This window comes from Carcharhinus amblyrhynchos, chromosome 1 (assembly GCF_965287045.1).
Source record: "Carcharhinus amblyrhynchos chromosome 1, sCarAmb.v2.hapA, whole genome shotgun sequence".
NCBI classification, from domain to species: Eukaryota; Metazoa; Chordata; class Chondrichthyes; order Carcharhiniformes; family Carcharhinidae; genus Carcharhinus; species Carcharhinus amblyrhynchos.
In genome coordinates, this window is record NC_137324.1 from 167,741,679 (window position 1) to 167,769,279 (window position 27,601).

Below are 27,601 nucleotides of genomic sequence, written 5' to 3' on the forward strand. Positions count from 1 at the left end.
GAAAGTGGTTGAGGCAGGCACAATAGTAGCATTTCATAGAATCCTACAGTGCAGGAGACCATTTGGCCCATTGAGTCTGCACCAACCACAATACCACTGAGGCTCTATCCCCATAACTCATATTTACTCTGCAAATCCCCCTGACACTAAGGGGTAATTTAGTGTGGCCAATTCAACTAACCCACACATCTTTGGACTGTTGGAGGAAACCAGAGCACCTGGAGGAAACCCACGCAGACACAGGGAGAATGTGCAGACTCCGCACAGATAGTGACCCGGGGCCGGGATTGAACACGGGTCCCTGACGCTCTGAGGCAGCAGTGCTAACCATTTAAAAAGCGTTTGGGTAAGTACACGGATGGGAAAGGATTAGAAGTATATGGGTCAAATGTAGGCAATTGGGACTAGCTGGGAGGGCACCATGGTTGGCATAGACTGGTTGGGCCGAAGGGCCTGTTTCTGTGCTGTATTGCTCTACGTGTCTCACACAAACAACTTTGCTGGGTTGGGCAAAGCAGAGCAGCCAATGCACCCAGTGACTGTCATGAACTCTCTCACTTGAGGTAAAGCAGGCTACTAAACCAGAGAGGCCATTGCGGTGGAATCCAAAACATCCTAGCTTCATCTGACACTCACATGCATTCACTGTCAGCGAGATCCATAAGAAAGCAGAACCGCTGCCTAGCTTCCCTCCTCCCTCTCTTTTGCCACATGGGGGCTGACCTGCCTCCCCCAGACCGGTCACCAAAGAGCCGGTTGTATTCACCACACAGAGCCAGAGGAGGAACTGACCAGCTATGCAAGAATCTCTTGAGTAATTCACGGAGAACAGAAGGGGAACCCCTTGTCATTTACCTTGTGATACTCCACCAGGTCTGCTAGCGTTGCGTGCTGTAACTGGTCTACACCGAAGAAGGTGTACGAGTCCTTCGAGGAGTCGATCAGAAAGTGTTTAAACCCGTCACTGCTTCGATAAGACAAGCAATAGCCAATCATCCGCTCACTGATACGGATCAGAAATGCCCCAGCCTCTTTCTTGCTCAGAATCTCCTCTGTGTCTTGCCTGGTTATAACACCTAGTGAAAATAAAGCAGAAATATCTCACCGATTCACACTGTACAAAGTGAAGTGAACTGCTGGCCAGAGACTGGCAGCTCTGAGGGATTGGAAACTGCCACTAGGAAGGGTGGCCACTGCCGGTACTACACTTGGAACTACAGTGAAGACCACCAATAGTTGGAGGCAAATCTGGACAGGATGAGGTCCCCCTCCCTGATCCCCGATCAGGCACAGAGCACCAGGAGTCTAGTGCCAAACCTGCTGCTCAGATTTCCTACAGGGGGGGCCATTCAGCCCGTCGAGCCTGCACAGACAACAATCCCACACAGGCCCCATCCCTGTAACCCCACATATTTACCCTGCTCATCCCTCTGACACTAAAGGGAAATTTAGCATGGCCAATCAACCTAACCCATATATCTTTGGACTGTAGGAGGAAACAGGACCACCCAGGGGAAACCCATGCAGACACGACGAGGATATGCAAACTCCACACAGTGACCTGAGGGAGGGGAGAGAAACACAAGGATAGGATCCCCACAGTGCAGAAGGAGGCCGTTCGGCCCATCAAATCTACACCAACTCTCTGAAAGAGCACTCTACCAAGGCCCACTCCCCTGCCTTATCCCTGTAACCTCACATCTACCCATCTAACCTGTGCATCCCTGGACACTTAGGGACAATTCAGTATGGCCAATCCACTTAACCTGCACATCTTGGAACTGTGGGAGGAAATCGGAGCACCTGGAGACACGAGAAGAACCTGCAAACTCAACATGGACAGACAGTCGCCCAAGGCTGGAATTGAACCTGGGTGCCTGGCACTGAGAGGCAGCAGAGCTAACCCCTGTGCCACCATGAAACAAAAAAAATAGCAAATTAGTGAATTATAAAAGTAGTGACAAGAATTCAGTGGCTTACCATGAAACCAGGGGGCTATGACATCAGCGTCTTTTTCATATCCAGCACGGAGTGGGATTTGCTGCTCTCTGAACCATCTGATGATTCTCTCATGGCTGTTATCACTCGATTTCTGGGACCGAGCATCTTTTCTAGATCAGTAATAGAGAAATACACACCACCATTAATTAGATAACAAGCAAGGCCATGTCTCCTCTCTCTCATTATGACTACACTTCAAAAATAGCTCATTGAGTCTAAAGCACTTTGGAATATCTTGAGGAACTGAAAGGTGCAATATAAATGCATGTCTTTTTTTTCCATTGTTTGATTTGAATGATTGATGCATCTTCTAGTGATGTTTTGACCCTGTACTTTCTGATTTCCAAGACTGCATAGAAAGTACAACCCAAACACGCCATTCAGCCCAACCAGAAACTCAGCTAATGTTCTGGGGATCTGGGTTCATGGAAGATGGTGGAATTTGAATTCAGTAAAAAAATCTGGAATTATGAATCTACTAATGACCATGAAACTATTGTCAGAAAAAAATCCATCTGGTTCACTACTGTCCTTTAGGGAAGGAAATCTGCCGTCCTTACCTGGTCTGGCCTACATGTGACCCCAGAGCCACAGCAATGTGGTTGATTCCCGACTGCCCTTGGGCAACTAGGGATGGGCAACAAATGCTGGCCAGCCAGCGATGCCCATATCCCACAAATGAATAAGAATTTAGACACCAACTTGGAAGCGCATCATCCTTCCCCCACCCAAGAAACAAAAATTGGATACTCCAGCTTTGTATATTGTATTCACATGAGGATGGGGGACATGCACTGAAGAGCTCCACATGTGTGTAGTCTGCCAGACAAAATGGAGCTGTGATATTGGCTGGGGAGTGGAGGGAGAAAAGGCAGTAAGAGAGAGTCTCAGACGGCCAATTTGATACATTGCGTTGTTCTTGGTTGGGGAGAATTTTATACAGCCAAGTTCATGAGCAAGCTCACAACTTGTGCTTGCCCTGTGACTAATTATCTTTACAGCATAGCAGCTGCATCTGGAAGCTTTTATTTTTGCTGGAACCCGATCGGGAAATAAGAGCAGAATTGGAAAAATTAATTAATTAGGAGGGAAATACTTATCAATAAAACACAAACATCCACACCAGTGAAAGTTCAGAGTATTGCCCACAAGACCTTGAGCTGTAATAGTGCACGTGCAATTAACTGTTGTAAGATCAATAAGGAACTTTGCTCTAATTCTAAAACTCGGTCTTCATCACACTGCAATCCCAAAGTTAAAAATTACACAACTGTTCTTCTAAATCTGCCCAGTGAGCAGGACTGTGGCAATCCCGCTCTGCCATTCAAGCATTTTAGTTCGGCCGTTTGTAGAGTCTTGCTGTTTATCTTACTGGTCCCTGACACACATCTGCACCGCATGACGGAAATTGGTGATTATTCGTCAGTCTGTCAAACATGTCCAAACACACACCGCATTCCTTTCCACTGAGCACACGGCTGGTTATCTTTTACCCGCCGAGCAAACAGCCCCACGGCTGGAGTGCAAACGGCCGGGGGCTTGCCCAGAGTAGGGACTTGCCAGTCCATCCCAAGCGCGAAAGCAGAGTTCAGGGCTTTACGTGGGCACAAGACCTTCAAAAAGCTGCCCAGAACAGGTTAGACTCTGTTTGGAAAAGCGGCAGTGACGTGCAGAAGTAAACAGACTGGAGGCACTTCTGAAGCTGGAACTTGTGACTGGTATGACTGGGTATGTTTGCATGTGCACACACACACACAGGCAAGCCAAAGGCACTTTGCGGAGATTCTTCATTAACCAACCTGGGGAACACAAGAAGAGATCTGGGAGCTGGTCTCCCACTTGAGGGAAAAACAAAGGAAAAAGATAGGAGATGATACAAGTTTTTTTAATTCATTCGCAGGACATGGGCATCACTGACTGGCCAGCATTTATTGCCCATCTCTAGTTGCCTGAGGGCAGTTGAGAGTCAATCATGTTGCTGTGGCTCTGGAGTCACATGTAAGCCAGACCAGGTAAGGATGGCAGATTTCCTTCCCTAAAGGAAACTAGTGAACCAGATGGGTTTTTCCCAACGATTGACAATGGTTTCATGGTCATCAGTAGATTCTTAATTCGAGTTTTTGTTTTATTGAATTCAAATTCCACCATCTGCCTTGGCAGGATTTGAATCTGAGTCCCCAGAACAGTAGCTAAATTTCTGGATTAATAGTCTAGTGATAATACCATTAGGCCATCACATCGGTTCTTTGGGGGCTAATTTTAATCTAATTTGCAGGGTAGAACTCGCACCCTTGCCCAAACTACTCCGCCATGCCCTCATGCACCTAAAAACCTGTCGCCACAATTCTCTTTACATGCAGACCAAATTAGGCCTAATTATGTATAGCGTGAATCTAGAGTATTCAGGCATAGCTCTTAAACTCTCAGGGTGTTCTTGACTTTGCCCCATTGTCTAATTTCCTACAACTCCACAACCTCTGCACTTCTCCCATTCTGACTGACATACCCAGTTTTAATCACTCCATCACTGGCGGATGTGCCATTGGTCGCCTGGGGCCAGAGGCATTGGAATTCCATCCCCAAATCTTGCATCTTTCTTTCGTCTTTTAAGTCATTCCTTAAAACCTACTCTCCGTAACCAAACTTTTGGTCATCTGTCCTAATGGCCAGAATCTTCTGATGTCCAGATTGGAGACTGGGTACATGACTGAAGATGCCATTGTTTCTCTACGCTACTCCACTCCAATGGAGTTCTCCAAGGGTGCTGCCCGTTTCCATGAAAGCTAGGCTTGGAAGGAATACACAGCAGCACCGTGTCAGGGGAACTTTCCGAGTGCAGCAGCACTTTGACTATCACTGTCATTGCTGGAAGATACAGAGAGGTGCCACAGAGTTACACAGTGCACAGAAGGCCCTTCGGCCCATCAAGTTTGCACTGGTAATAACTACCACTAAAGGCGCGTTAATCTCATTTTTCTGCACGTGCTCCATATCTTTGAATGTTATGGGAGTTCAAGTGCTCATTCAAATGTTTTTTTGAAGCTGTAAAGTTTCTGGCCTCCACTACCTTCCCAGGCAGTAAATTCCAGCTTCTTATCACCCTCTGAGTGAAAAACAATTTCCTAAATCCCCTGTCCCTTACCCTAAAACTATGCCCCATTATGTTTGATCCCTCAACCAAGGGTAACAGCTGCTCTCTATTCAACCTATAATCTCATACGCTTCAATTATATCCCCCTCAGCCTTCATGTCTCCTTGTTTGCGTCACTGCCAAACTTAATTTGATAACAGTCCTGCAAAGAGGATTGTGGCATGTTAGTATGTTAAGAGCGCTATGCAAATGCAAACTATCATTAACTTCAGTGAACTCATGATTCAGAATGATTCACTGTTAGTGCTGCCACAGTTATCCTGCCAAGGGGAAGAGTTAGCCACTGAACCTGGACCTACCCATACTGGGCCATAAGGTATCACTGTTAAAATATTTTAAGAACACTCGCAGAAGAAAACATTATTTGATCAACAGACTGTTTTTATTTTCCTAAATCACCACAGGAATACATTTTAATCAAGGTGAACCTACTCACCAACCAAGCTCACCCACACACCATTCTCAAATAGGGTGATGGCCTAGTGGCAGTATCGCTGGAGACTCAGCTAACGTTCTGGAGACCTGGGTTCAGATCCTGCCATGGCAAATGCTGGATTTGAATTAAATTTCTTTTTAAAATTTGGAATTAAGAATCTACTGGTTTCATGGTCATCATTGTCGATTGTTGGAAAAACCCATCTAGTTCACTAATGTCCTTTAGGGAAGGAAATTCTTACCTGGTCTGGCCTACACGTGACTCCAGAGACACAGCAATGTGGTTGACTCCCAACTGAGGGTCTGAAATGGCCTAGCAAGCCACTAAGTTGCAAGGAGGCAGCTCACCACCACCCTCTCAAGGGCAACCAGGGATGGGTAATAAATGCAATCAGCCAGCAATGCCCACGTCCCACAAATGAAAAAGAAACACAATGCTGGCAGTACTGCGAGATGTTTTGCCAACTCAGTTGTGAACAAGATGGATTTGAGCTGTGCACACTAGAAAAGGATCATTGTTAATCAACATCACTATCACTTCCAACTTCTCACCTTACATTGCCCTCTTTCCGATTAATTGCATATTTACGCTGGGGGACGGGGGGCTTCACTGGAGAACCTTGGAAATTCTGGGTCATCGCAGACACTTTTCCCCTCTCGATCGCCTTTAGGGAGTGGCGCTTATAGTCAGCCCGTGCCTGCTTAGCTATCGATCTTCGCCTTTCATCAGCTGCCTTGGATTTCCTCACTGCCAGAGAAGGACATTAAAAGGAGCACATGATTAAGAAGGTTTGTGTAGCACTGTGAAGGTCAGTTACTGTGAGATTTCTCAGTCAGACATCACAAATAAAAGATATGTTTCACAAGTCAAAAGAAAACTCTTTTGTGTGCACAAATTCTTTAGATATCATGAATAAAGATACAACCAAATCCAACCACGAGCAACTGGGAGAGACAATATTAAATCCCACAACAGTGATCAAGTTGAAGGCTGGGTATATGATTTAACCCTCTCATCAGTCGCTCATCACTTTTTAAATAGGAGAATTTTAATCCACACAAAGACTAGAGAAATCAGAAGAGTAAAGGTAGCATAGGTGGAGTTCATAGAAATTTTTTTGACATAACTTCTTAGAGTAGCACATTCTGGAGCCAACCAGGCCTGGTATTCTGTGACTCAATAGGTGGTACAGTGGTTAGCACTGCTGCCCCACAGCTCCAGGGACCTGGGTTCAATTCCCAGCTTGGGTCACTGTCTGTGCAGAGTCTGCATGTTCTTCTTGTGTCTGCATGGGTTTCCTCCAAGTGTTCCGCTTTCCTCCCACAGTCGGAGATGTGCTGGTTAGGTACGTTGGCTATGCTAAATTGCCCCTTAGTGTCCCAAGATGCGTAGGTTAGTGGGATAAATATGTAGAGGTACAGGGATAGGGCCTACATGGGATTGTTGTCGGTGCAGATGGGCAGAATGGCCTACTTATGCACAGTATGATTTCTACATCCTCATTATGAAGGCACCTCTAGTTAGTAGCATTATGATTGAAGTTAAATTCCAGTTGAGGGACAGATGTGTGGGTTGGAGACTAACATTTTAAAAAAACTTAAATAGAGCAATTATGATTTGATTTATTATTGTCACATTTATTAGCATACATAAAAGTATTGTTTCTTTTGCGCTACACAGGCAAAGCATACTGTTCATAGAGAAGGAAATGAGAAAGTGCAGAATGTAGTGTTACAATTATAGCTCGGGTGTAAAGAAAGATCAACAATGCAAGATAGGTCCATTCAAAAGTCTGATGGCAGCGGGGAAGAAGCTGTTCTTGAGTCAGTTGGTACATGACCTCAGACTTTTGTATCTTTTTCCCAACGGAAGAAGGTGGAAGAGAGAATGTCCAGGGTGCATGGGGTCCTTAATTATGCTGGCTGCTTTGCCGAGGCAGCAGGAAGTGTAGACAGAGTCAATGGATGGGAGGCTGGTTTGCGTGATAGATTGGGTTATATTCATGACCTATCGTAGTTTCTTGCTGTCTTGGGGAGAGCAGGAGCCATACCAAGCTGTGATACAACCAGAAAGAATGCTTTCTATAGTGCATTTATAAAGGTTGGAAAGAGTCATAGCTGACATGCCAAATTTCTCTAGTCTTCTGAGAAAGTACAGACATTGGTGGGCTTTCTTAGTTATACTGTTGGCATGGAGGGTCCAGGACAGATTGTTGGTGATCTGGACGCCCAAAAACTTGAAGCTCTTGACCCTTTCTACTTCGTCCCTGTTGATGTAGACAGGGGCATGTTCTCCTCTATGTTTCCTGATGTCAATGACTATCTCCTTCGTCTTGTTGACATTAAGGGAGAGGTTATTTTTGCTGCACCAGCTCCTCTATCTCATTCCTGTACTCCGTCTTGTCATTGTTTGAGATCCAGCCCACTGTGAAGGCATGAAAGCACAGCTAGCTATAGTGAATTAGGTTATGGGATCGATCAATACTGGTGCAGTGGCAGACATTTAAAAAAGGGATATTTTAGAATACACAGAACAGATACATTCCAAAGAGAAAAAAAAGCTCCAAGGGGAGGGCCCAGTAGCCATGGTGAACTAAATAAGTTTGATACTAAAAAAAAGCACATCTTTGCAGGAGGATGGGTGGCAGGTCAGAGAATTGGATTGATTACAAAAAAAAAAGCCAAAATACAACTAAAAGATAAGTAGGGAGTACAAGAAAAAGCTTTCCAGAAATATAAAAACCTAAACAAAATGAGCATTTTCCCACATTATGCTCCACATTCCAGACATTCACACATTCTGTCTGTCTATATCCCTTTAGAAACATAGAAACCCCACAGTGCAGAAGGAGGCCATTCAGCCCATCAAGCCTGCACCGACAACAATCCCATCCCAGCCTGATCTCCGTAACCGTATGTATTTACCCTGTTAATCCCCCTGACGCTAAGGCAACTTATCATGGCTAATCCACCTAACCCACACATCTGGGAGGAAACTGCAGTACCCAGAGGAAACCCACGCAGATACAAGGAGAATGGGCAAACTCCACACAGACAGTGACCCAAGCTGGGAATTGAACCTGGATCCCTGGTGCTGTGAGGCAGCAGTGCTAACCACTGAGCCACCGTTGCAGCTTCATGTCCTCTTCACAATTTACTTTCCTATCTATCTTAGTACCATTGACAAATTTAGCACATGTACCTTCTGTCACTATAGGGAGTGACTGGGGAATTAATAATGGAAAAGGAGATGGCAGATTAACTGAACAGGTATTTTCCATCAGTCTTCATTATAAAGGATACCAATAACATCCCAAACAAAAAAGCTCTTAATCAAGAAATGGAAGGGAGGGAGGAACTCAGGAAAAGTACAATTACCAGGGAAATGGTACTGAGCTAGTTGTTGGACTGACAAGTCCGAGTCCAGATGGTCTTCATCCTAGAGCCTTGGAGGAAATGTCCAGAGATAGTTGACGCCTTGGTTCTTATTTTCCAAAATCCACTAGATTCTGAGATGGCTCTATTAGGTTGGAAAATAGTTAATCTAACTCCTTCATTCAAAAGGGGAAGGTGACACAAAGCAGCATAACTACAGGTCAGTTAGCTTAATATTTGCAATAGGTAAAATGTTAGAAGCCTTAAAGAGTTTTTGGCAGAGCACTTGGAAAATTCAGAATATCCAGACATTGTCGACATGGTTTTTGTGAAACAGAAATCATGTCTAACTAACATATCGAAGTTCTTTGAAGTAATAACATGTGCTGTGAATAAAGGGGGACTGGTGGATGTGATGCACTTAGATTTCTAGAAGGCATTTGATAAAATGCCACATCAAAGGCTAATGCAGAAAATAAAAGCCCATGATGTTGGACATAACCTACTGGTACGGATAGAAAACTGGTTCGTCAACAGGGGAACTGTAGGCACAAACAGGACATTTTCTAGTTGGTAGGATGGAATGAGTGCTGTGTAATAGAGATCAGCGCTGGACCCTCAACCTTTTACAACTTAAACTATTTGGATCAAGGGACAGAAGGCACGTATGCCAACTTTGTTGATGATACAAAGATAGATCGAAAATGAAGTTGTGGGGAGGACTTAAGGTTACAAAAGGATATAGAGATAGAGCATGGCAAAATGTGAAATTATTCTTTAAGGCAGGAAGAATAAAGAAGTAGCGTACTATCTAAATGGTGAGAGATTGCAGAGCTCGGAGATGCAGAGGGATGTGTGTGTCCAGTACATGAAAGGTTAATGCGCAGGTACAGCAAGTAATTAGGCCAGCGAACAGAACAATATCATTTATTGCGAGGGGTATCAAATACAAAAGTAGGAGGTCGTGCTTCAGTTATACAGAGCACTGGTGAGACCACTGTCTATAATATTGGTTTCCTTATTTAAGGATCGATGTAAATCCATTAGAGGCAGTTTAAATAAGGTTTACCAGACTAATACCTGGAACGAGTGGGTAATCTTACAAGGAAAGATTTGACGGGCTAGGCTTCTATCCACTGGATTAAGAGGAGGTTAGACTGAAGCATACAAGTTCCCAAGGGGTTCTAATAGGATAGACATGGCGAGCATCTTTAAACTTATGGGAGTATTTAGGATTAGGGGGTCATTCATTTAAAGCAAAGATAAAGATTTTGTTTTCCTCAGAGGGTGGTGAATCTTTGAAATTCTCTTCCTCAAAAGGCAGTGGAAACAAAGCCTTTGAAAATTTCTCTGGCAGTGTTAAATACGTTCTTGATAAGCAAAGAAGTGTAAGTCAACGGGCTAAGTGGGAATTTGGGAGTTAAGCAAAAGAGCAACAAGTCAAATCGGGTGTAGGTGGGAATGTGGAGTTGAGGTCACAATCAGATCAGCTACAACCTTACTGAATGGAGGGACAGGCTCGAAGGGCTGAGTGGCCTACTCTTGCAGTTGTAGAAACTGGAGAGATTCCATGCCCACCCTCCTAAACAGATGCTGCAGTGAGTTCACACAAGTCTTGCCCCCTCAACAATCTAGGTTCAACTCAGATCAAGAATGGACAATTTTAGTTTTGGCTATTTGAAAAAGGTCATTTGGGAAACCTACAAGTGTTCATTCATCAACTGAACAGCCCTGCAGTGTTGGTGAATACAGCTGGTACATTCAACTTCACAATGGTCTATTCTTTTGATGTTTGAAAGGAAGCTTCTACAAAACAAAAAAAAACTTTTAACTAATAGCCTCAAAATGCTTTGGGAACGAGCGAAGTTGATAAAAGGAGTCAATTTGTACACGAGGACCCACAACCAGGCAGTGAACAGGAGATAAATATCGGTCGGTAGAAGGCCCCGTGCTTCTCTGAATTGTGCTATGAGACCTTTTCTGTCACTCAAGATCTCAAGCCGCAATGGCTGGCATTTTACTGGCACGCCCGCCCAAGGCATGTAAGATTGTGCCCGAGGAAAATGGAGAATGTCGTTCTGCAAGCCTTTGGGGCAGCCGTGCCTGTAAATTCAGGGCCAATGCCTTATATGAAGGACAACACCTCTGACCGCAGAGTCCTTCACCAGCACTGCAATGAGCTTCTACGGAATGAGGTGTTGGGCTCAGGATAGACTGCTGCCGAGACAACTACTAATTAAACCCGCCCAGGCTCCCCAGCCAGTTTTTATATCAATCTAAAAAAAATGATATGAATGTGCATCATCATGCACCTCATGCTCTGGTTCTCTGCGCTGCAAGGCCCTTCTGCTATTACTCATGGGCCACAGTTGACAAAAAGAGCAATTGTGTGGTGATATTCAGGGCTGGTCTGCTGATCAGTAACCATGGTAATGCCACAAGTCGGTAATGGGGCTTCAAAGTTTTGCTTTTACTGATTTGGTTAGCTTCCCACAATTCAGAACGCAGCAAGGACATTTTTACATTCTGGTCCGAGTCAGCATGAAAATCTTTTAAAAACGGCACGTCCACCTTGCTTCAGTGTATTTAAAAGGTCGGTCGCAGATGTCTGGGGTATTCTCTTATTTTTTTTCGATCAGCAGATTCCAGGTTTTGGTGTCTGCCAGACTCCAAGCTCTTTGCTTAACTTTTGTGTATACCTGCACCAACATGTTTGACGAGCTTTAGTAAAATTAACTTTTTAAACCAAGGAATCTCTCTGTTCATCGTAGAATCATAAAATCATGGAATTCCTACAGCGCAGAAGGGGGCCATTCGGCCCATTGAGTCTGCACCGACCACAATCCCACCCAGTCCCTATTCTTGTAACCACACTTATTTACCCTGGTAATCCCCTGACACTAAGGTCAATTTAGCATGGACAGTCAGGCTAACCCACACAGCTTTGGACTGTAGAAGGAAACTGGAGGAAACCCACGCAGACATGGGGAAAATGTGCAAACTCCACACAGACAATGACCCAAGGCCAGAATTAGACTAGGTCCCTGGTGCTGTGAGGCAGCAGTGCTATCCACCGTGTCACTGTTTCTGTCCTAAAATCAGGCAAGGGAGGAAAAGGCCACTCTTTTTGGAGGCTGTATTTTCCCACATTATAGCAACCCTTTTTGTTTAAAATAAAAGCTGATTGGGTGCAGGGAGACAGCCTGAGGGTGAAGTGTTCTTTCCAAATAAACAAAAATGACAATTTGCTGTCCCTATCTTAAGTTGTGGTGAATTCTGCTCCATCGCCCCTCTTGCCTGCTGACCTACGTTGGTCCACAGTCAAGCAAAATGTTTGATACGAATCAAATCTTCATCCTTCAAAATCAGCATAATTACTGTTCAGCATTTATGATCAGGGTTGGAGACTGGAGCACATTTCATGCACTTAATTAAAATCACACGAATGTACCAAACACATTGTAGGCATTGCCGGGAAGGCCCACCGTGAGGACGTGGGGTATGGATCTACTTGCTGCCCATGAGCACATTTGGTGAGAACGCAAGATTCGGACTTTAATTCGAACAATGCCAAATTGACGCGTGTATCAGCGAAAATTCCCATCCTTCCTCTCAAATCACGTCTCTGGCCTCCTCCTTCCCAACCAGTAATCAATGCCAGCCCCACAACCCTCTGAGATAACTGTGCTCCACTCCGGGACTTCTTTGCATTTCCAATTTTAATTGCTCCATCATTGGTTGCTATGCTTTCAGAAGCCCAGGCCCCATGATCTGGAATTCCCTCCCTACAGCTCACTTCCCTCCTTTAAATACACAGTCATCGCCAACATCAAAACCTTTCTTCCCTCTTCCCCCACAAGCAGTCATCGGAGTCCTTCCCTCATCCAAACAATCATCACCAGCATCCCTACAGCTCCCACTTCTGCTCTCCCCGATCCCCCCACCCAAAAAATGAGTTTCCCCACCACACCCCGCCACCCTGCTCCTCCAAACTATGGTCTGCCCCAGCATTGCCCTATGGCACAGGCTGACATGCTGCCAACCTGTGCCATGTGGCAATGCCAGGGTACTGCCTGGCCATGACCCTCTCCCTTTGTACGCTCACCTTTACACCCCCGAGGGATTCCCACGACTGGGAGTACCTGTTGTAAACCTTGCTGACGTGACGTCACATCGCTGAGGTTTGTAACCACGGTGAGAGGAGCCTGATGTATTAAAATTTATTATAATGAGGCCCTCCCCGTTTGTAGGCGTGAAGCTCACTAGGTCACGGGCAAGGGGCAGGGAAAATTGTGCAACATGATTACGCCAGAGAGAATCATTTTTCCTAATAAGACACTCATTTCCACCACCTTCTGTCGGGAAAAAGACAAAAGTCCGAGGTCATGTACCAACTGATTCAAGAATGTCTTCTTCTCTGCTGCCATCAGACTTTTACATAAGCCTACCTCACACCAAGTTGATCTTTCTCTACACCCTAGCTATGACTCTCCTTTCCTTCTCTATGAACTGTATGTTTTGTCTGTACAGCACGCAAGGAACAATACTCTTCACTGTATACTAATACATGTGGCAAAAATAAATCAAATCAAATAATTCTCTCCAGCTTTTCAGCCCATGTTGCCATTCTCTCAGGTTTATTTGGTAGCACAAGCTTTTGGAGCATCGCCTGATGAAAGGGAAATGCTCCAAAAGCTTGTGCTACCAAATAAACCTGTTGGACTTTAACCTGATGTTGTGAGACTTGTTACTGTGCCCATCCCAATCCAACGCCGGCATCATGGCCATTCTGTCTGACAGTGAATGCAGGCTCAACATCACCTCCATTGTGTTTTGTAATGCTACAATTAAACATCTTGGGATTTTTAATTATATTTGAATAAGGCCTTTAAAAGTGAACAAACTCCAAATTAATTAATAGGGTAGATTAGAATGCTGCCTTGTACAGGAAAGATGTTAATTATTGGTATTCCTCTCATGAGACTAGGTTCAAAAGCTCCAGTTTCTACAGTTGAAACCAAGAATAAACCTATTGGCCATTTCTTGTTTTGCCTCTGGTAAAAGTGATCCTGGTGATTAGTTGAGGTAGCAGCCAGTCTGTATTTTCCTGTTCAATGTGCTGATAAAGTTCCTTTGCTAGAAGTTGACTGGGTACAAGTACCTGATACCCTCCCGTCCTCATTACAAGAAGTATTTGGAGTTAAGGCTACTTTGAAACTAGCCATTGTCAAATGGAAGAAGGAGAAGCTATCAATGGACAGAGTGACCCCAAGACTTCCTATCCAACACTACATGTGCTGGCCTTGGGAAGGAGCCCAGAGAACGTTCACAAGAAGGATCCCTGGAATGAAGAGTTTGTCATATGAGGAATGGTTGAGGACTCTAAGTCTGTACTCACTGGAGTTTAGAAGGATGGGGTTGGGGGGGAATCTTATTGAAACTTACAGGATACTGCGAGGTCTGGATAGAGTGGATGTGAAGAGGATGTTTCCACTAGTAAGAAAAACTAGAACCAGAGGGCATAACCTCAGGCTAAAGGGACAAACGGAGATGAGGAGGAATTTCTTCATCCAGAGTGGTGAATCTGTGGAATTCTTTGCCGCAGAAGGCTGTGGAGGCCAGATCATTGAGTGTCTTTAAAGCAGAGATGGATAGTTTCTTGATTAATAAGGGGATCAGGGGTTATGGGAAAAAGGCTGGAGAATGGGGATGAGAAAAATTTCAGCTATGATTGAATGGCAGAGCAGACTCAATGGGCCGAGTGGCCTAGTTCTGATGGTCTTACTACATACTATTGAGCACACTCAATAGATTTCTTTACATCAGTAGTGTGGAACAAATCTAACACTGGCCCTTGAATTAGTGTTCAACATTCAAGACCAGTGTAATAAGTCTTCAGAGGCAAAAGTCCCTTCACCAAAATCCTTTTACTTACAAACTCTAACAGCAGTACACAGAGTGTTAGCAGTCAGCAGGCTACTTCTGGGGGTTTCAGAGGAACCGGCAGTGCCAGTTAGGTTCAAGGCAAAGACTCCCTGATTGGCCTATCAATTGGATCCTTAAATCAGGGAGTTCATTCTCTAATGGGCCAACCTCAACGGCCCGATTGAAATCATTACAACCAGTGTTGGAAACTTTGGAACACTTCGTGCACTTAAATCACTTGAATGTGTCTAACACATATTAGTCATTGCTGGGAAGGCCCACTGTGAGAGTGGGAGTTTGGGGCCACTTGTTACTCATGAGCATATTCAATGAGCAACACTAAATCAATGCATCTGTCAGTAAACAAGGAAAACAAAACTCAATACATACTGACAGTGATATTACAACACAAACAGAACTAAAAATAAACTTAGGCTAAGTGTTAGTTGTCAGATAAATAGCATCTTCACAGATCAACAGATGAATCAGAAGACAGCAGAAGTTTGGCTCTACTTAACTCTGACCCAGAGATCAAAATTTTGTTTCTGCCTCACACGCATTAGTTGTAACCATCAGGGAAGCAAACTGCTGTAAATCTAGGTCTACATTCAGCAGAAATACACAGAGAAAATCAGCTATTTTTTGGTCATTCACTGCTCAACAATCCCCACTTCAAAATCCTTCCGGAGGGCAGGTTTTGGACCCTGGACTTTTCAACTGAAGCTCAGCAGCACAAGTGAATATAATTCTGGAATCTGTTCATGGACAAATCCCTAAACTTCCAGCACTGCTCTAAGAAGCAAAATCTTCAACAAAAGGTAAAATTTAGTGTGCATATTGTTATCAATGGATACCACGTCCATCGTACATGGAGGAGAAACACAAAATATTGACAAGGTAATGTAAAAATCCTCAACCACCTACATTAATCAGTGATGACTAACCGTGGAACACAAGGGAAAAACCACCACCCCCGCTTCCAATCTGAAGCTAGATGACCTTTAGGAATAAAAACAGATGTAGATAGTATCTCCGAAAGGTTTTATTCCACTTACTCCTTTTCTAAACAAGTCCAATCCAGCCAGCAAACCTCTGGGTCTCTTCTCTACACTGCAAACCTAAAAGTTCCTTTACAATAGAATACTGCATCCATTTCCTTCAATAATTAAGTTTATTATAAGTCCACCATGTTCACATTGTTATATATTTAAGTGGTTGCATGATTGCTTTAAGAGCCGATCACTTGATTTGACAGTGATGTCATTAGGGTGTTGCGCTGAATGCTATTTAGTTTCATTTTCTACTCAATACAGGCAAATGCTCTGAGAATAAATTTGTGTTGTTATTTTGAATCTGTGTGCGCAAACCACATCTTTTTCTTTTGTGTAAAAACCACAACTCACAACATAATCAGGGCATTACTCACACGCACACTCAGAATTCCTTTTATTGCTGCAATGTGACTCTTGTCTCCTAATTGGTTTGGGCTCAACCAAGAGGAGGGCTATGTATCAAAAGAGCACACTGATGGAAGCTTAAGGTTTTTCCTCAGGACAGGCGCCTCCAAACTCAATACAACAGCTATAAAATGGGAGCTGGCAGATATCAATGAGAGTCAAGATCCCAAATTCAGAGCCAATTTAAACCTGAAGACAAATCTCCAAGTGGATTATTTTCAAGTTTACATGAAGACCCTCCAATTCCCCAGCAATCAGACAGACACACACAAGCAAGAATTTTAATTGCTGACATTCCATGACTGAGGGAAGAATCCCTGCCTGCTGCTCTCAAACTGTGCACTGTGATTTCATGCACATTATGTATCAAGAGAGTTCTCCCTTCAAAGTTTTAAGCTTAAAAGTGTTTTTCAAAGTTAATTTATTCATGTCACAAGTAGGCTTACATTAATACTGCAACAAAGTTACTGTGACAATCCCCTAGCTGCCACATTCTGCCGCCTGTTTGGGTACACAGAGAGAATTTAGCACAGCCAATGCCTATCTTTCGGACTGTGGGAGGAAACCAGAGCACCTGGAGGAAATCCACACAGGCACTGGGAGAACACACAGGCTCCGCACAGACAGTGACCCAAGCTGGGAACTGAACCCAGGTCCCTGGCACTAGGGGGCTGCAATGCTAACCACTGTGCTGCCCAGGAGTCCTGGCCAATATTTATCCCTCATTCGACATCACACAAGCAGGTTATCTGGTCATTATATTACTGTGGGATCTTACTATTCACAGGTCAATTTCTTACATTATTACAATGACTAACCTTCCAGAGTGAGGTCATTAGATGTAAAGTTCTATTGGACAGCCTGAGGTTATGAAAGATACAACGCAAAAAAAACAAGTCTCTTTTATGTCTTTACTATGCTTGACTTTTTAATCTCAGGGCAAGATTTTTAAACACCACCCCGCCCCCCAAAATGGCATGTTTTCCAGCAGTGGAGGTGGTTCACCATTGGCTGCCACTGGGATCTTCCGGTTGTGCCAACGTCTACGATGTTTTGGTGGCTCACCCATCCCACCACCAGGGAACCCACTGCAGAGGGTGGGCAAAGGGGTTCACCTTTGGTAGGACCAGAAGATGCTGCTGGTGGGAAGAGCCAGAAAATCCTGCCCCAAGTCCTTCTGTACGTTACTTTTACAATTCTAGAGTTTGGGGGCTTTCTTATGACTTTGACTCATGCCTCTTAAATATACAGAAGTAAAAAAGTTCTTTTAAAAAAAAACCCATTATGCAACAATAAAGGTCAACAGCAATTTGGTTCATGAATCTTGATTGACTTGGGGCAGCACGGTGGTTAACACTACTGCCTCACAGTGTCAGGGACCTGGGCTCGATTCCTGACTTGGGTCACTGTCTGTGTGGAGTTTGCACATTCTCCCCATGTCTGCGTGGGTTTCCTCTGGGTGCTCCAGTTTCCTCCCACAGTCCAAAGATGTATGGGTTAGGTAAATTGGCCACGCTAAAAATTGTCCCTTTGTGTCAGGGGGACTAACTAGGGTAAACGGAAGGGGTTGTGGGGATAAGGCCTGGGTGGGATTGTCATCAGTGCAGACTCGATGGGCCAAATGGCCTCCTTCTGCTCTGTAGGGATTCTATGACTTGGTACGGGCAGCACTTTGTACTTACAGCTCTCGCGCCATTCTGGATCTTCCTTTTCATTTCTCTGCACCATTTCTTGAGCTTCCTTCAAGTTAATGTACAACTGCTGGGTTCTCTCTTCTTCCAGACGCTTGAGCTCCTCTTCTTGTCTCCTGCGTTCTTCCTCCTCTTTCCTCTTTGTGAGCAGATAAATTCCATTACTTATTGTGGATGTCCACATAGGAGCAGGAAATAATTTTGACAAATAAATAAAGTTTCAGGGTTTGGCGGGGGTGGAGGAGAGGGGGAGCAGGGGTGAAACAATGAAACAGTGCACAATAAAGCAACAACAACACTGAAAAGTATTATACTGACTAGAACCAAAAACAAGCAAATGACATTCACAACGTTTCATACAATCCCTATAGTACAGAAGGAGGCCATTTAGCCCATCGAGTCTGCACTGACCACAATCCCACCCAGGCCCTATTCCTGTTACCCCTCACCTTTACCCTGCTAACCCTCCTGACACTAGGGTCAATTTTAGTATGGCCAATCAACCTAACCTGCACATCTTTGGACTGTGGGAAGAAACCTGAGAACTGAGGAAACTGGAGCAGACACGGGAAGAATGTGCAAGCTCCACAAAAGACAGTGACCCAAGCCAGGAACTGAACCCGGATCCCTGGCACTGTGAGGCAGTAGTGCTAACCACAGTGCCGCCTCCGTTTAACATCAATGGTCCAATGACCATTTGCATATCACCTTCAAAGTCTCAGGACCCCTAATTATCCTCATGATTTCATTATTCTTACATTTAAAAACTACTTCTGACAACCAAAGGACAATTGACAGCACAGGAAAGTATATAAAGAGTTGTTAGTATATGCTTAAACTGGACCAGCTGACGGGCAACATGACAGCTCAGTGACTATCACTATTTGCAGTGCAGATACATGGATTTGGGCCAGTGTCTGTGGGAGTTTGCACATTCTCCCCATGCTTACGTGGGTTTTCTCTGGGCGCTCCGGTTTCCTCCCACACCCCAAAAACGTGCTCTTAGGTTGATTGGCGTTAACAAATTGTCCCTAAATTAGGTGTCCCTCAATCTGGTTATAATTGTCTAAATTTGCACACCTTTATTGTGGAGTCCAATGGGCGTAAACAAAAGTCACAGGTAGAAGAGGGATTGGAATGAGGCACTCACTAAATGTCAAAATGGTGGCACGGGCTTGTAGGGCTGAAGGGCCTGTTTCCTGTGCTGTGTTGTTCTTTGTTCTAGAGTGCTGTACAGGGGAATTGGAATGATACAATTGTATGGAGAATTCGCTGGTGGAATTTGACTGAAGGACTTTTACAAGTGCTGAACTGTGGAAGCGAACATTGGTGATATTTAACTTCCAACTAAGAATTCCATTGAGAATTCCTCTCTTCATTAAAGGGCTGAGTGAGGGCGAGATTTCAAAGCCGGCACTTAAAAACAGGCTCGGGCTAGATTTGGGAAAATAATTTAAAAGTGAGAACTAAACCCTCCCCTGAATTTGCAACAACAGGCCTGTTGCAATGTCCTGAATGATACAATCCACATTTCTTCACCCTCATCACATTCTTGCGCAAAAATCATATACCCACAATCTTAGATGAAAGCAGCCACTTGCTTGATTCCTTAAGTAAAGAGGCTGCAAGTGTCAATGTTGTAAGAAGTCTCACAACACCAGGTTAAAATCCAACAGGTCTATCTGGCAGCACTAGCTTTCGGAGTCTCAAGTTCCTTCTTCAGAATTGTGTTCACATACAGGGCATATAAAGACATCACTCACCTGATAAAGGAGCTTGAGACTCAAAAGCTAGCGCTGCCAAATAAACCTGTTGGACTTTAACCTGGTGTTGTGAAACTTCTTACGTGCTTACCCCAGTCAAATGCCAGCATCTCCACATAATGTCAATATTTATAATATCCACGCTGGGGGAATATTGACGCATGTTATCACACATCTCAAACTTCCCGTTCGTACAAATTCAAATTTCACACTGGAGTTAAAATTTGTCCACTTCTGGACAAACTTCCTTAAAGATTATTTATTAGTCACAAGTAAGGCTTACATTAACACTGCAATGAAGTTACTGTGGAATTCCCCTAGTTGCCACATTCCAGCGTCTGCTGGGGTCAATGCACCTAACCGGCACGTCTTTCAGACGGTGGGAGGAAACCAGAGCACCCAGAGAAAACCCATGCAGACACGGAGAGAATGTGCAGACTCCACACAGAGAGTGACTCAAGCTGGGAATCGAACCCGCGTCCCTGGAGCTGTGAGGCAGCAGTGCCAACCACTGTGCCACCCGTTATATGGAGGGAGCTGAATCAGCCAAGGAGGAAAAAAAAGTACTAACAGAAAGGTTACTTCACTAGCAAGTACCAAACATACTGAGGATTAAATATTCAACAAGATTCAGTAAGCAATTGCACCCAGGCTGATCACCATTTTGGGTGTCAGGATCACCTTTGATGCCTGCTATGTTGCTAATGTGTTACTGGGGACAAAACAGCCCGAGATGTTATTGTTTTCTATGGCTATGTTTAAAGTTTTTTTTAAATTTTTGTTCCAATTCAATCAAATCAAATCGAATTCAGAGTCCCAACAAATTGAGACATTCCCGATCCAAGCTGACAAGACAGGGCTCTCACCTCCTGTCTTGGGCTTGGTCTACGCTGATTGGAGTAGGCATAGCTCCTCATCCAAGGCTTGATCTTATCTGCATCTTAGCAGAAAGGCTGAGGTGCCGCTTTTAAAAATTGCTTCAAATGAAGCTAAAATGTAACCCAATGACTTCAATCAAGCGCAGCATGTTGATACTACACTTGACCTTAGCCAAGTTGTTAAGCAGGATTGACAAAATAATAAAAAAAAATCCCTGGTTCTTATCTGGTGAAAGATTAGTGGTTTGGTTGTGTTCAGATAAGCAAAGATACATTCTGGACAAATTTAAGGTAAATGAAAATAGTTTGTAATCTTATCAGGCCAAGACGCCAAAATAAAAATAGACCCAAACCGAATTGCAATTTACTATTAATCTCGTTAGTATAGAATTTCCAGTAAACTAGCTTCGCTGAGCCAAATATCACCCGAAAAGAAATAAGTGCAAGGTGGATAACATAATCTTCATTTACTCATGAGCCTGAGTTAACAGAAATACTACTTTTATGGCTGAAAGGGTAATTTAAATGAAGGAGACAATGCAGTAGCTGTCTAATTGAACTAATGATTAACTGGTGTAATATGTAGATACAATATCATAGAATCCATACGGCACAGAAGGGGGCCACTCGGCCAATGGAGTCTGCACCAACCGCAAACCCATCAAGGCCCTATCCTCATAACCCCACTTATTTTACCCTTCTAGTGGCACTAAGTGGCAATTTAGCATGGCCAATCAACCTAACCCACACATCTTTGAACTGTGGGACGGAGTCGGAGCACCTGGAGGAAACCCACGCAGACATGGTGAGAACGTGCAAACTCCACACAGACAGTGACCCGAGCCAGAAATTGAATCCGGGTCCCTGGCGCGGCGAGGCAGCAGTGTTAACCACAGCGCTCACCACAGTACTCCGGTTTCCTCCCACATTCGGAAAGATGTGCTGGTTAGGTGCATTGACCCAAACAGGCGCCAGACTGTGGCAATGTCACAGTAACTTCATTGCAGTGTTAATGTAAGCCTTACTTGTGAATGATAAAAACTTTACAGACAGTGACCCAAGCCGGGAATCGAAGCTGGGTCCCTGGTGCTGTGAGGCAGCAGTGATAACCATTGTGACACCCTATCCTTCTGGGTGATGATTTTAGAATCAAGACTGCAAACAGAGATTACACAAATTACAAATCCATCAATAAAATTTTAAAAAAATAGTAAATCGGAATCTCTCTTTGGAATGTAAAAATATTAACACTTTTGAGTTAAACACGCACCATTTTCCACATTAATTACATTTTTTGCAACACCCTTCAGAATATCCAACTTGTTGAAGGTGAACTTAAGCATGTTTTATCCAAATGAAAGCCCATGTCAGGAGAAAATTTGTTTTGACTCATTCAAAGTTGCTGTTGGAATTGGAAACCTTCGAACCAGGCCTCACTCCCCGTGTGGCCTTCTATAACCAGCCCACAAGTTAAAACCATCACAATATCACAACAGTGAATGGGAACCCAGCATCTGATGAACTGAAGTAACATTTTAGCACAGCACTGGGACATTGATGGGAGTGGCTAAGTGCCTTCATGGAGCCTCTGACTTGACAATCTTAAATCAGAACAACAAAGAGAGGAGTGCTTCGATTGTTAAGACTTCCCAACCTCCAGGTAACCCTGAGTGAATCTTATAAGGTGCACAAATGGACTGGGAGGAGGAACCCCAGCTCCTGGGTTTGGGCTGCTGTGTCTCCATGGTGCAAAATGCCTCCAGGTCTGTCTAGGCAAGTTATTCCTGTAGGAATCAGCAGATGTGGAAAGAAGGCAATGCAAGTTACCTCCTTGATATTCCAGAGATCGATACATTCTGGCTGGTTTGGGAGTGGACAAAAAGGTTGCTAGTTGCTATCTAATGAGACATTGCATGAGTGTTGCTATCTAGCAGAGGAGTTATCAGAGAAGGGTCTTCCTCCACATCCCAACACTCTTTCCACACCCACTGTCTGTCCTTAGTGATGACCATGTCAGACTACTTCTTAAATCAGAGAAGTTGATAAAGCCGGCATTTGTTGCCCATCCCTAGTTTTCCTCAAGTTGCTGGTGATGAGCTGCCTCTTGAACTGTCAGGGTCCCTCTGTGGTAGATAAGGAATTCCAGGATTTAGGCCCAGTGACACTGAAAGAGCAGCAATATTGCTGCAAGTCAGGATGGCGTGAGTGGGGGAGAGAAAAACAACGGTAGAAGGGAAAAAAAAATGAACATGGTCAGGTAGAAAAGGAGGAAGATGGAGAGGTGACTGCAATTTACCTTGAGCTCCATTTGGATTCGTTCATCTTCAGCGGCTGCTCTTGTCGCCTGATCTACTTCAGCTTTCTTTTCAACCTCTTTCTGCCTCTTGATGCCTCTCTCTCCCATCTTAAGTGAGGTGGAGAATCTTCGAATCAACTCCTTTTCTTTCTCCTTCCTGTCAAGCAAAGAACTTATTTTAAAAACAGCACGTACAGTGGAACCTGTTGTTTGGGCACTCAATTGCTCCTCTAACCTGCAAGAGCTCAGTACGAATCTGAGTATTGGATAGTTGGACCATCAAGGACAGAAAGATCCTACATTCAAATCCAAGTCTATTACAGGACAGCTGTTCCAGAAGGTACCATTCCTGGTCTGAGTACTAAAAGTTCAGTAAGAAGCCTCACAGCACCAGGTTAAAGTCCAACAGGTCTATTTGATAGCAAAAGCCACTAGCTTTTGGAGCACTGCCCCTTCATCAGGTGAGTGGGAGTTCTATTCACAAACAGGTCACATAAAGACAAATTCAATTTACAAAATAATGGTTGGAATGTGAGGCTTTACAGGAATCAAGTCTGAAAAGGTACAGACAATCTGAGTGGAGAGAGCATTAAGAACAGATTAAAGAGATGTGTATGGTCTCCAGACATGACGGGTGTCAATCGGGATCTTGGGTTCATGTCACACTATCTGTAACCCCCACGACTTGCCTGGGCTTGCAAAGTCTCATTAACTGTGCTGTCTGGAGACAATACACATCTCTAACTTGTGCTTAATGCTCTCTCCACTCACATTGTCTATACCTTTAAGACTTGATTACCTGTAAAGACTCACACTCCAACCATTATTTTGTAAATTGAGTTTGTGTCTTTATATGCCCTGTTTGTGAATAGAACTCACACTCACCTGAAGAAGGAGCTGCGCTCCAAAAAGCTAGTGGAATTTGCTACCAAATAAACCTGTTGGACTTTCACCTGGTGTTGAGAGACTTCTTACTGTGTGTATCCCACCCCCAGGACTTGATGGCCAAGGAAGGTGCATTCATAACACAGCCAAATGGGTCGAATATCTGCATTCAACATTCCTAGGGTGGGTAATAAGAGCTCAAAAGCATTGTGCTACCAAATAAACCTGTTGGACTTTAACCTGGTGTTGTGAGACTTCTTACCGTGTTTACCCCCAGTCCAATGCCAGCATCTCCACATCACCACTCATAGTTCAGGCAGTGGAAAAGACAACCCATGTCCCTGCTGCCTGCCCAGCCACTATTGCACGTGAAGGTCATAATACAACTGCATTACCCCATAACCAAATCAAACTGGACACCCACGAGGAACAACACACCCACCCCCACAAGTTGGCACACATTTGAAGATTGCAACACAGTTCAAGTCAGGTGGGCCCTGAAAATAAGCCATGAATGGGCCTCTGCACAGGTGCCAGGATACACCTGCCCTACAGTCAATTGAAGTTTACACGGCCACGGGGGTATGGCTAGGAGAAGTAGGCTTTTGTCCCATCCAAGGGCATCTGAAACAGCTGACAGTAGCTAGTCTCTTTGAGGGGGGAGTTTCCTGGCTCCCTTCATCCCAAAGGATTGTTACTTTCCTACGTTTCTGATGTAAAAGGAAGACTTCAAACTGCTAACTCTTTCATCGCCGCCATTCCCAAAATAAACACAATTCTGGATCCCAGATCCAATCTCTAAAGCGGGCTTGGATCCAATTCACCAGCTTCAGCCAATTACCCCATGTTACTCGTTCAGCACCAAGCAAACACCGAGGCCCAACAGACGATCGAGATGCAAAAATCCTCTACCAAGAGGATCTCCGTCCCTTAAAGCTGTCCCATGTAGGGGCGGGGGTGGAGACTGTGCCAACTACAGTCAATCCCTGGGAGCATCAGCACAAGCTGGGGCCTGGTGCCCCGTGTCACAGTACTGCTGAGTGCTGTTCCTGCAGGTTCCTCTTACTCTTGAAGCAGGGAGCCAGAGTAATGTTATGTGGCCTCAGGCAAGCCTCCTAATTGGTTATTTCCTTTTGACACCCAACACAGTTCCAAGAGCTATTAAAAGAATATTGACGCCTAGACATGTAACAACTAGTTTTACCGGATGAATGGAAGGAGAAAATATAAATATGACTTGACAGCTATCAGGACTTGAACTGTCTCAATTTGGATGCCAATTGTGGCAAACACTCAAATCAAAAATTCCACTCACATTTTTTCCTCACTAACATGGCAAAGTCCCATGCAGCCATCTTCCAAGGGAACAGTAGAGACGCAAATATCCCTGGATTTCCTTCCCCGACTGCAAGTATTGTGCACGTCTTTGGAAAAAAAATGTATTCATGCAGACCAGACTCAGTCGAGTCCTTTCGCTGCGTCATTGGACTGGCTTCCTCACTGCTGATTCTGTTTGGGACTGATAAATATTGTTTGCAGCTCAAGGCTGCAAAAAAAAAAAATTGGAGCAAGGGAGAGAGAGATCAGGTCGGAATATTTGGGGGTGAGGGGGGAAGAGTAATGAGAAAACAGAAGATCATTTTTAAAATAATAATGTTGCATTTTAAAAGAAATGACCACAGGGAAAAATAAAAGTCACAACAGAAAATGCATAACAAGCATTTGGACATGGGAGCAGATAGCAAACAAAAAAAATAACTTTCCCCCATCCCACTCCCCAAATGTGGTATTCACCAAATACTGGACCAGACTGCTATTAAATAAAAAGATTGAGACATAACAGTTTCCAAAGACTCAGGACAAAATACACAGATTGGCAACCGCAAAGCCAAGTTAACCTCAAGTGTTAACCAATTCAAATATTTCACAATCGCACACTGGTACCAGTGAAAAAAAAAACAAAAAAAAATTGAGAGTTAAGCACTTTGGACTCCTGCTTTTATATCTTCACTCTCTTCCCTTGAAGAATAATGAGAAATACTGGAACAACTTGCAGGCTGATTAACAGTCTGACAGGCTATGGATGTGAACACTCCTCCCATAGCTATCTTTACACTAGCTGATTAAGTGTACGCAGGAAGGGAGTGTCTTAAGGGCTACCACTACCCAGATAATGGAAGGGTGCAGAGCAGTCACCACAAGGCACAAGTGCTCAATTGGATATCAACAAAGAATTGAAAGCTGCCTGGCCTCCAACTTTCTGGACTGTCTAGACTGGGGCTTGTACCATACATTGAGCAAGAAGCAGGAATAGTGCTAGTAGGCCAAAGACTCGTACTAGACTTTCAAGGAAGAACTACAGTGCAATCTGGCAAACCGCTTACACAGCTAGAAATAATAATCAAACTTTTTTTTTTACATTCAATTTATAGGATGTGGGCATCACTGGCTCGACCAACATCCCTAGATGCCCTTAAGGTGGTGGTGAGCTGCCTTCTTGAACTGCTGCAGTCCCACGGGTGTAAGTACACCCACAGAGCTGTCCACCACCACCACCCCCATCCCCGCCCCTCCCAGGGCATTGATAGTGGGGGATTCAGTAACACTAATGCCATTGAAAGTCAGTTAGTTCCCCTTTCATTGTGGCTGGTCATTGCTTGGCATTTGTGTGGCTTGAATATTACTTGCCAGTCTAAACCTGGCTATTGTCCAGATCTTGCTGCATTTCAACATGGATTGCTTCAGTATCTGAGGAGTCGCGAATGGTGCTGAACATCATGCAGTGATCAGCGAACGTCCAAACTTCTGACCTCAAGATTGAAGGAAGATCATTGATGAAACAGCTGAAGATGGTTGGACTTAGGATACTAGCCTGAGGAACTTCACAATGATGCCCTGGACCTGAGATGATTGACTGCCAATCACAACTATCTTTCTTTGGGCCAGGTATTACTCTAACCAGTAGCGGCTCCCCCCAAAATTTCCAGTGACTAGTTTTACTAGGGTTCCTTGATGCCACATTTGACCAAATGTTGCCTTGATGTCAAGGGCAGTCACTCTCACCTCACCATAGGGTGGAACAGCAATTGTATCCTTCATTGCAACAAATACATAATTGGTTTCATTAATTCTGAAGCACTAAGTACTGCAGCTCAACAAATGAATAGCTTCAAATCTACAAGTGGCCTCAACAGATCAGCAACACAACATTCCTCATCTGTATCTGCAGAATCAGAGTTTATTTTGGGGACATGGGTTCATACAAGAGAAATCTTTTTTGCAAAGCCTCAAGTCTTTGATGTGCCAAGATCTGAGTAATATAGGACAGATGTTAGAAAATTACAATTATTGACCTGCATCCAGGAATAAACTTGAAAGAATTTGAGTTTGAGATTTTTCACGAAAAGGATGTGCTGGTTAGGTGGATTGTTCATGCTAAATTGCCCCTTAGTGTCAAGGGGATTGGTGGGGTAAATATGTGGGTTTATGGGGATAAGGCCTGGGTGGGATTGCTGTTGGTGCAGGCTCAATGGGCCAAATGGCCTCCTTCTGCACTGTAGGGACTCGTTAGGGCAACACTAAAGTTAGGACTAGAACATCAATTGGTTCTTGCACCAAGTTATTTTTCTCCTTCCACACTTAGTTTTTCCAAACTTTGCACCATTACCCAACTTAGACAGCAGGGATGTAGCCAGACAATAGGAATATCGAAGACAGGGTCTCTAAATGACCCAGTCGTATATC

The 27,601-nt window shown here is 44.1% G+C and overlaps 1 protein-coding gene across 1 annotated transcript in view; it reads right to left on the reverse strand.

Annotated features, from left to right (window-relative positions):
• The window catches only part of sh2d4a (SH2 domain containing 4A), a 50,994-nt gene that overhangs the window by 6,970 nt on the left and 16,423 nt on the right, over nucleotides 1-27,601 (reverse strand). The window contains exons 4-8 of the mRNA XM_080200066.1: nucleotides 22,973-23,129; nucleotides 18,027-18,174; nucleotides 6,140-6,335; nucleotides 1,981-2,111; nucleotides 856-1,076 (exon numbers count right to left, since the gene is read on the reverse strand). Of these exons, the coding sequence (XP_080056192.1) occupies nucleotides 856-1,076; nucleotides 1,981-2,111; nucleotides 6,140-6,335; nucleotides 18,027-18,174; nucleotides 22,973-23,129 (853 nt within the window). The remainder of the gene's footprint in view (nucleotides 1-855; nucleotides 1,077-1,980; nucleotides 2,112-6,139; nucleotides 6,336-18,026; nucleotides 18,175-22,972; nucleotides 23,130-27,601) is intronic.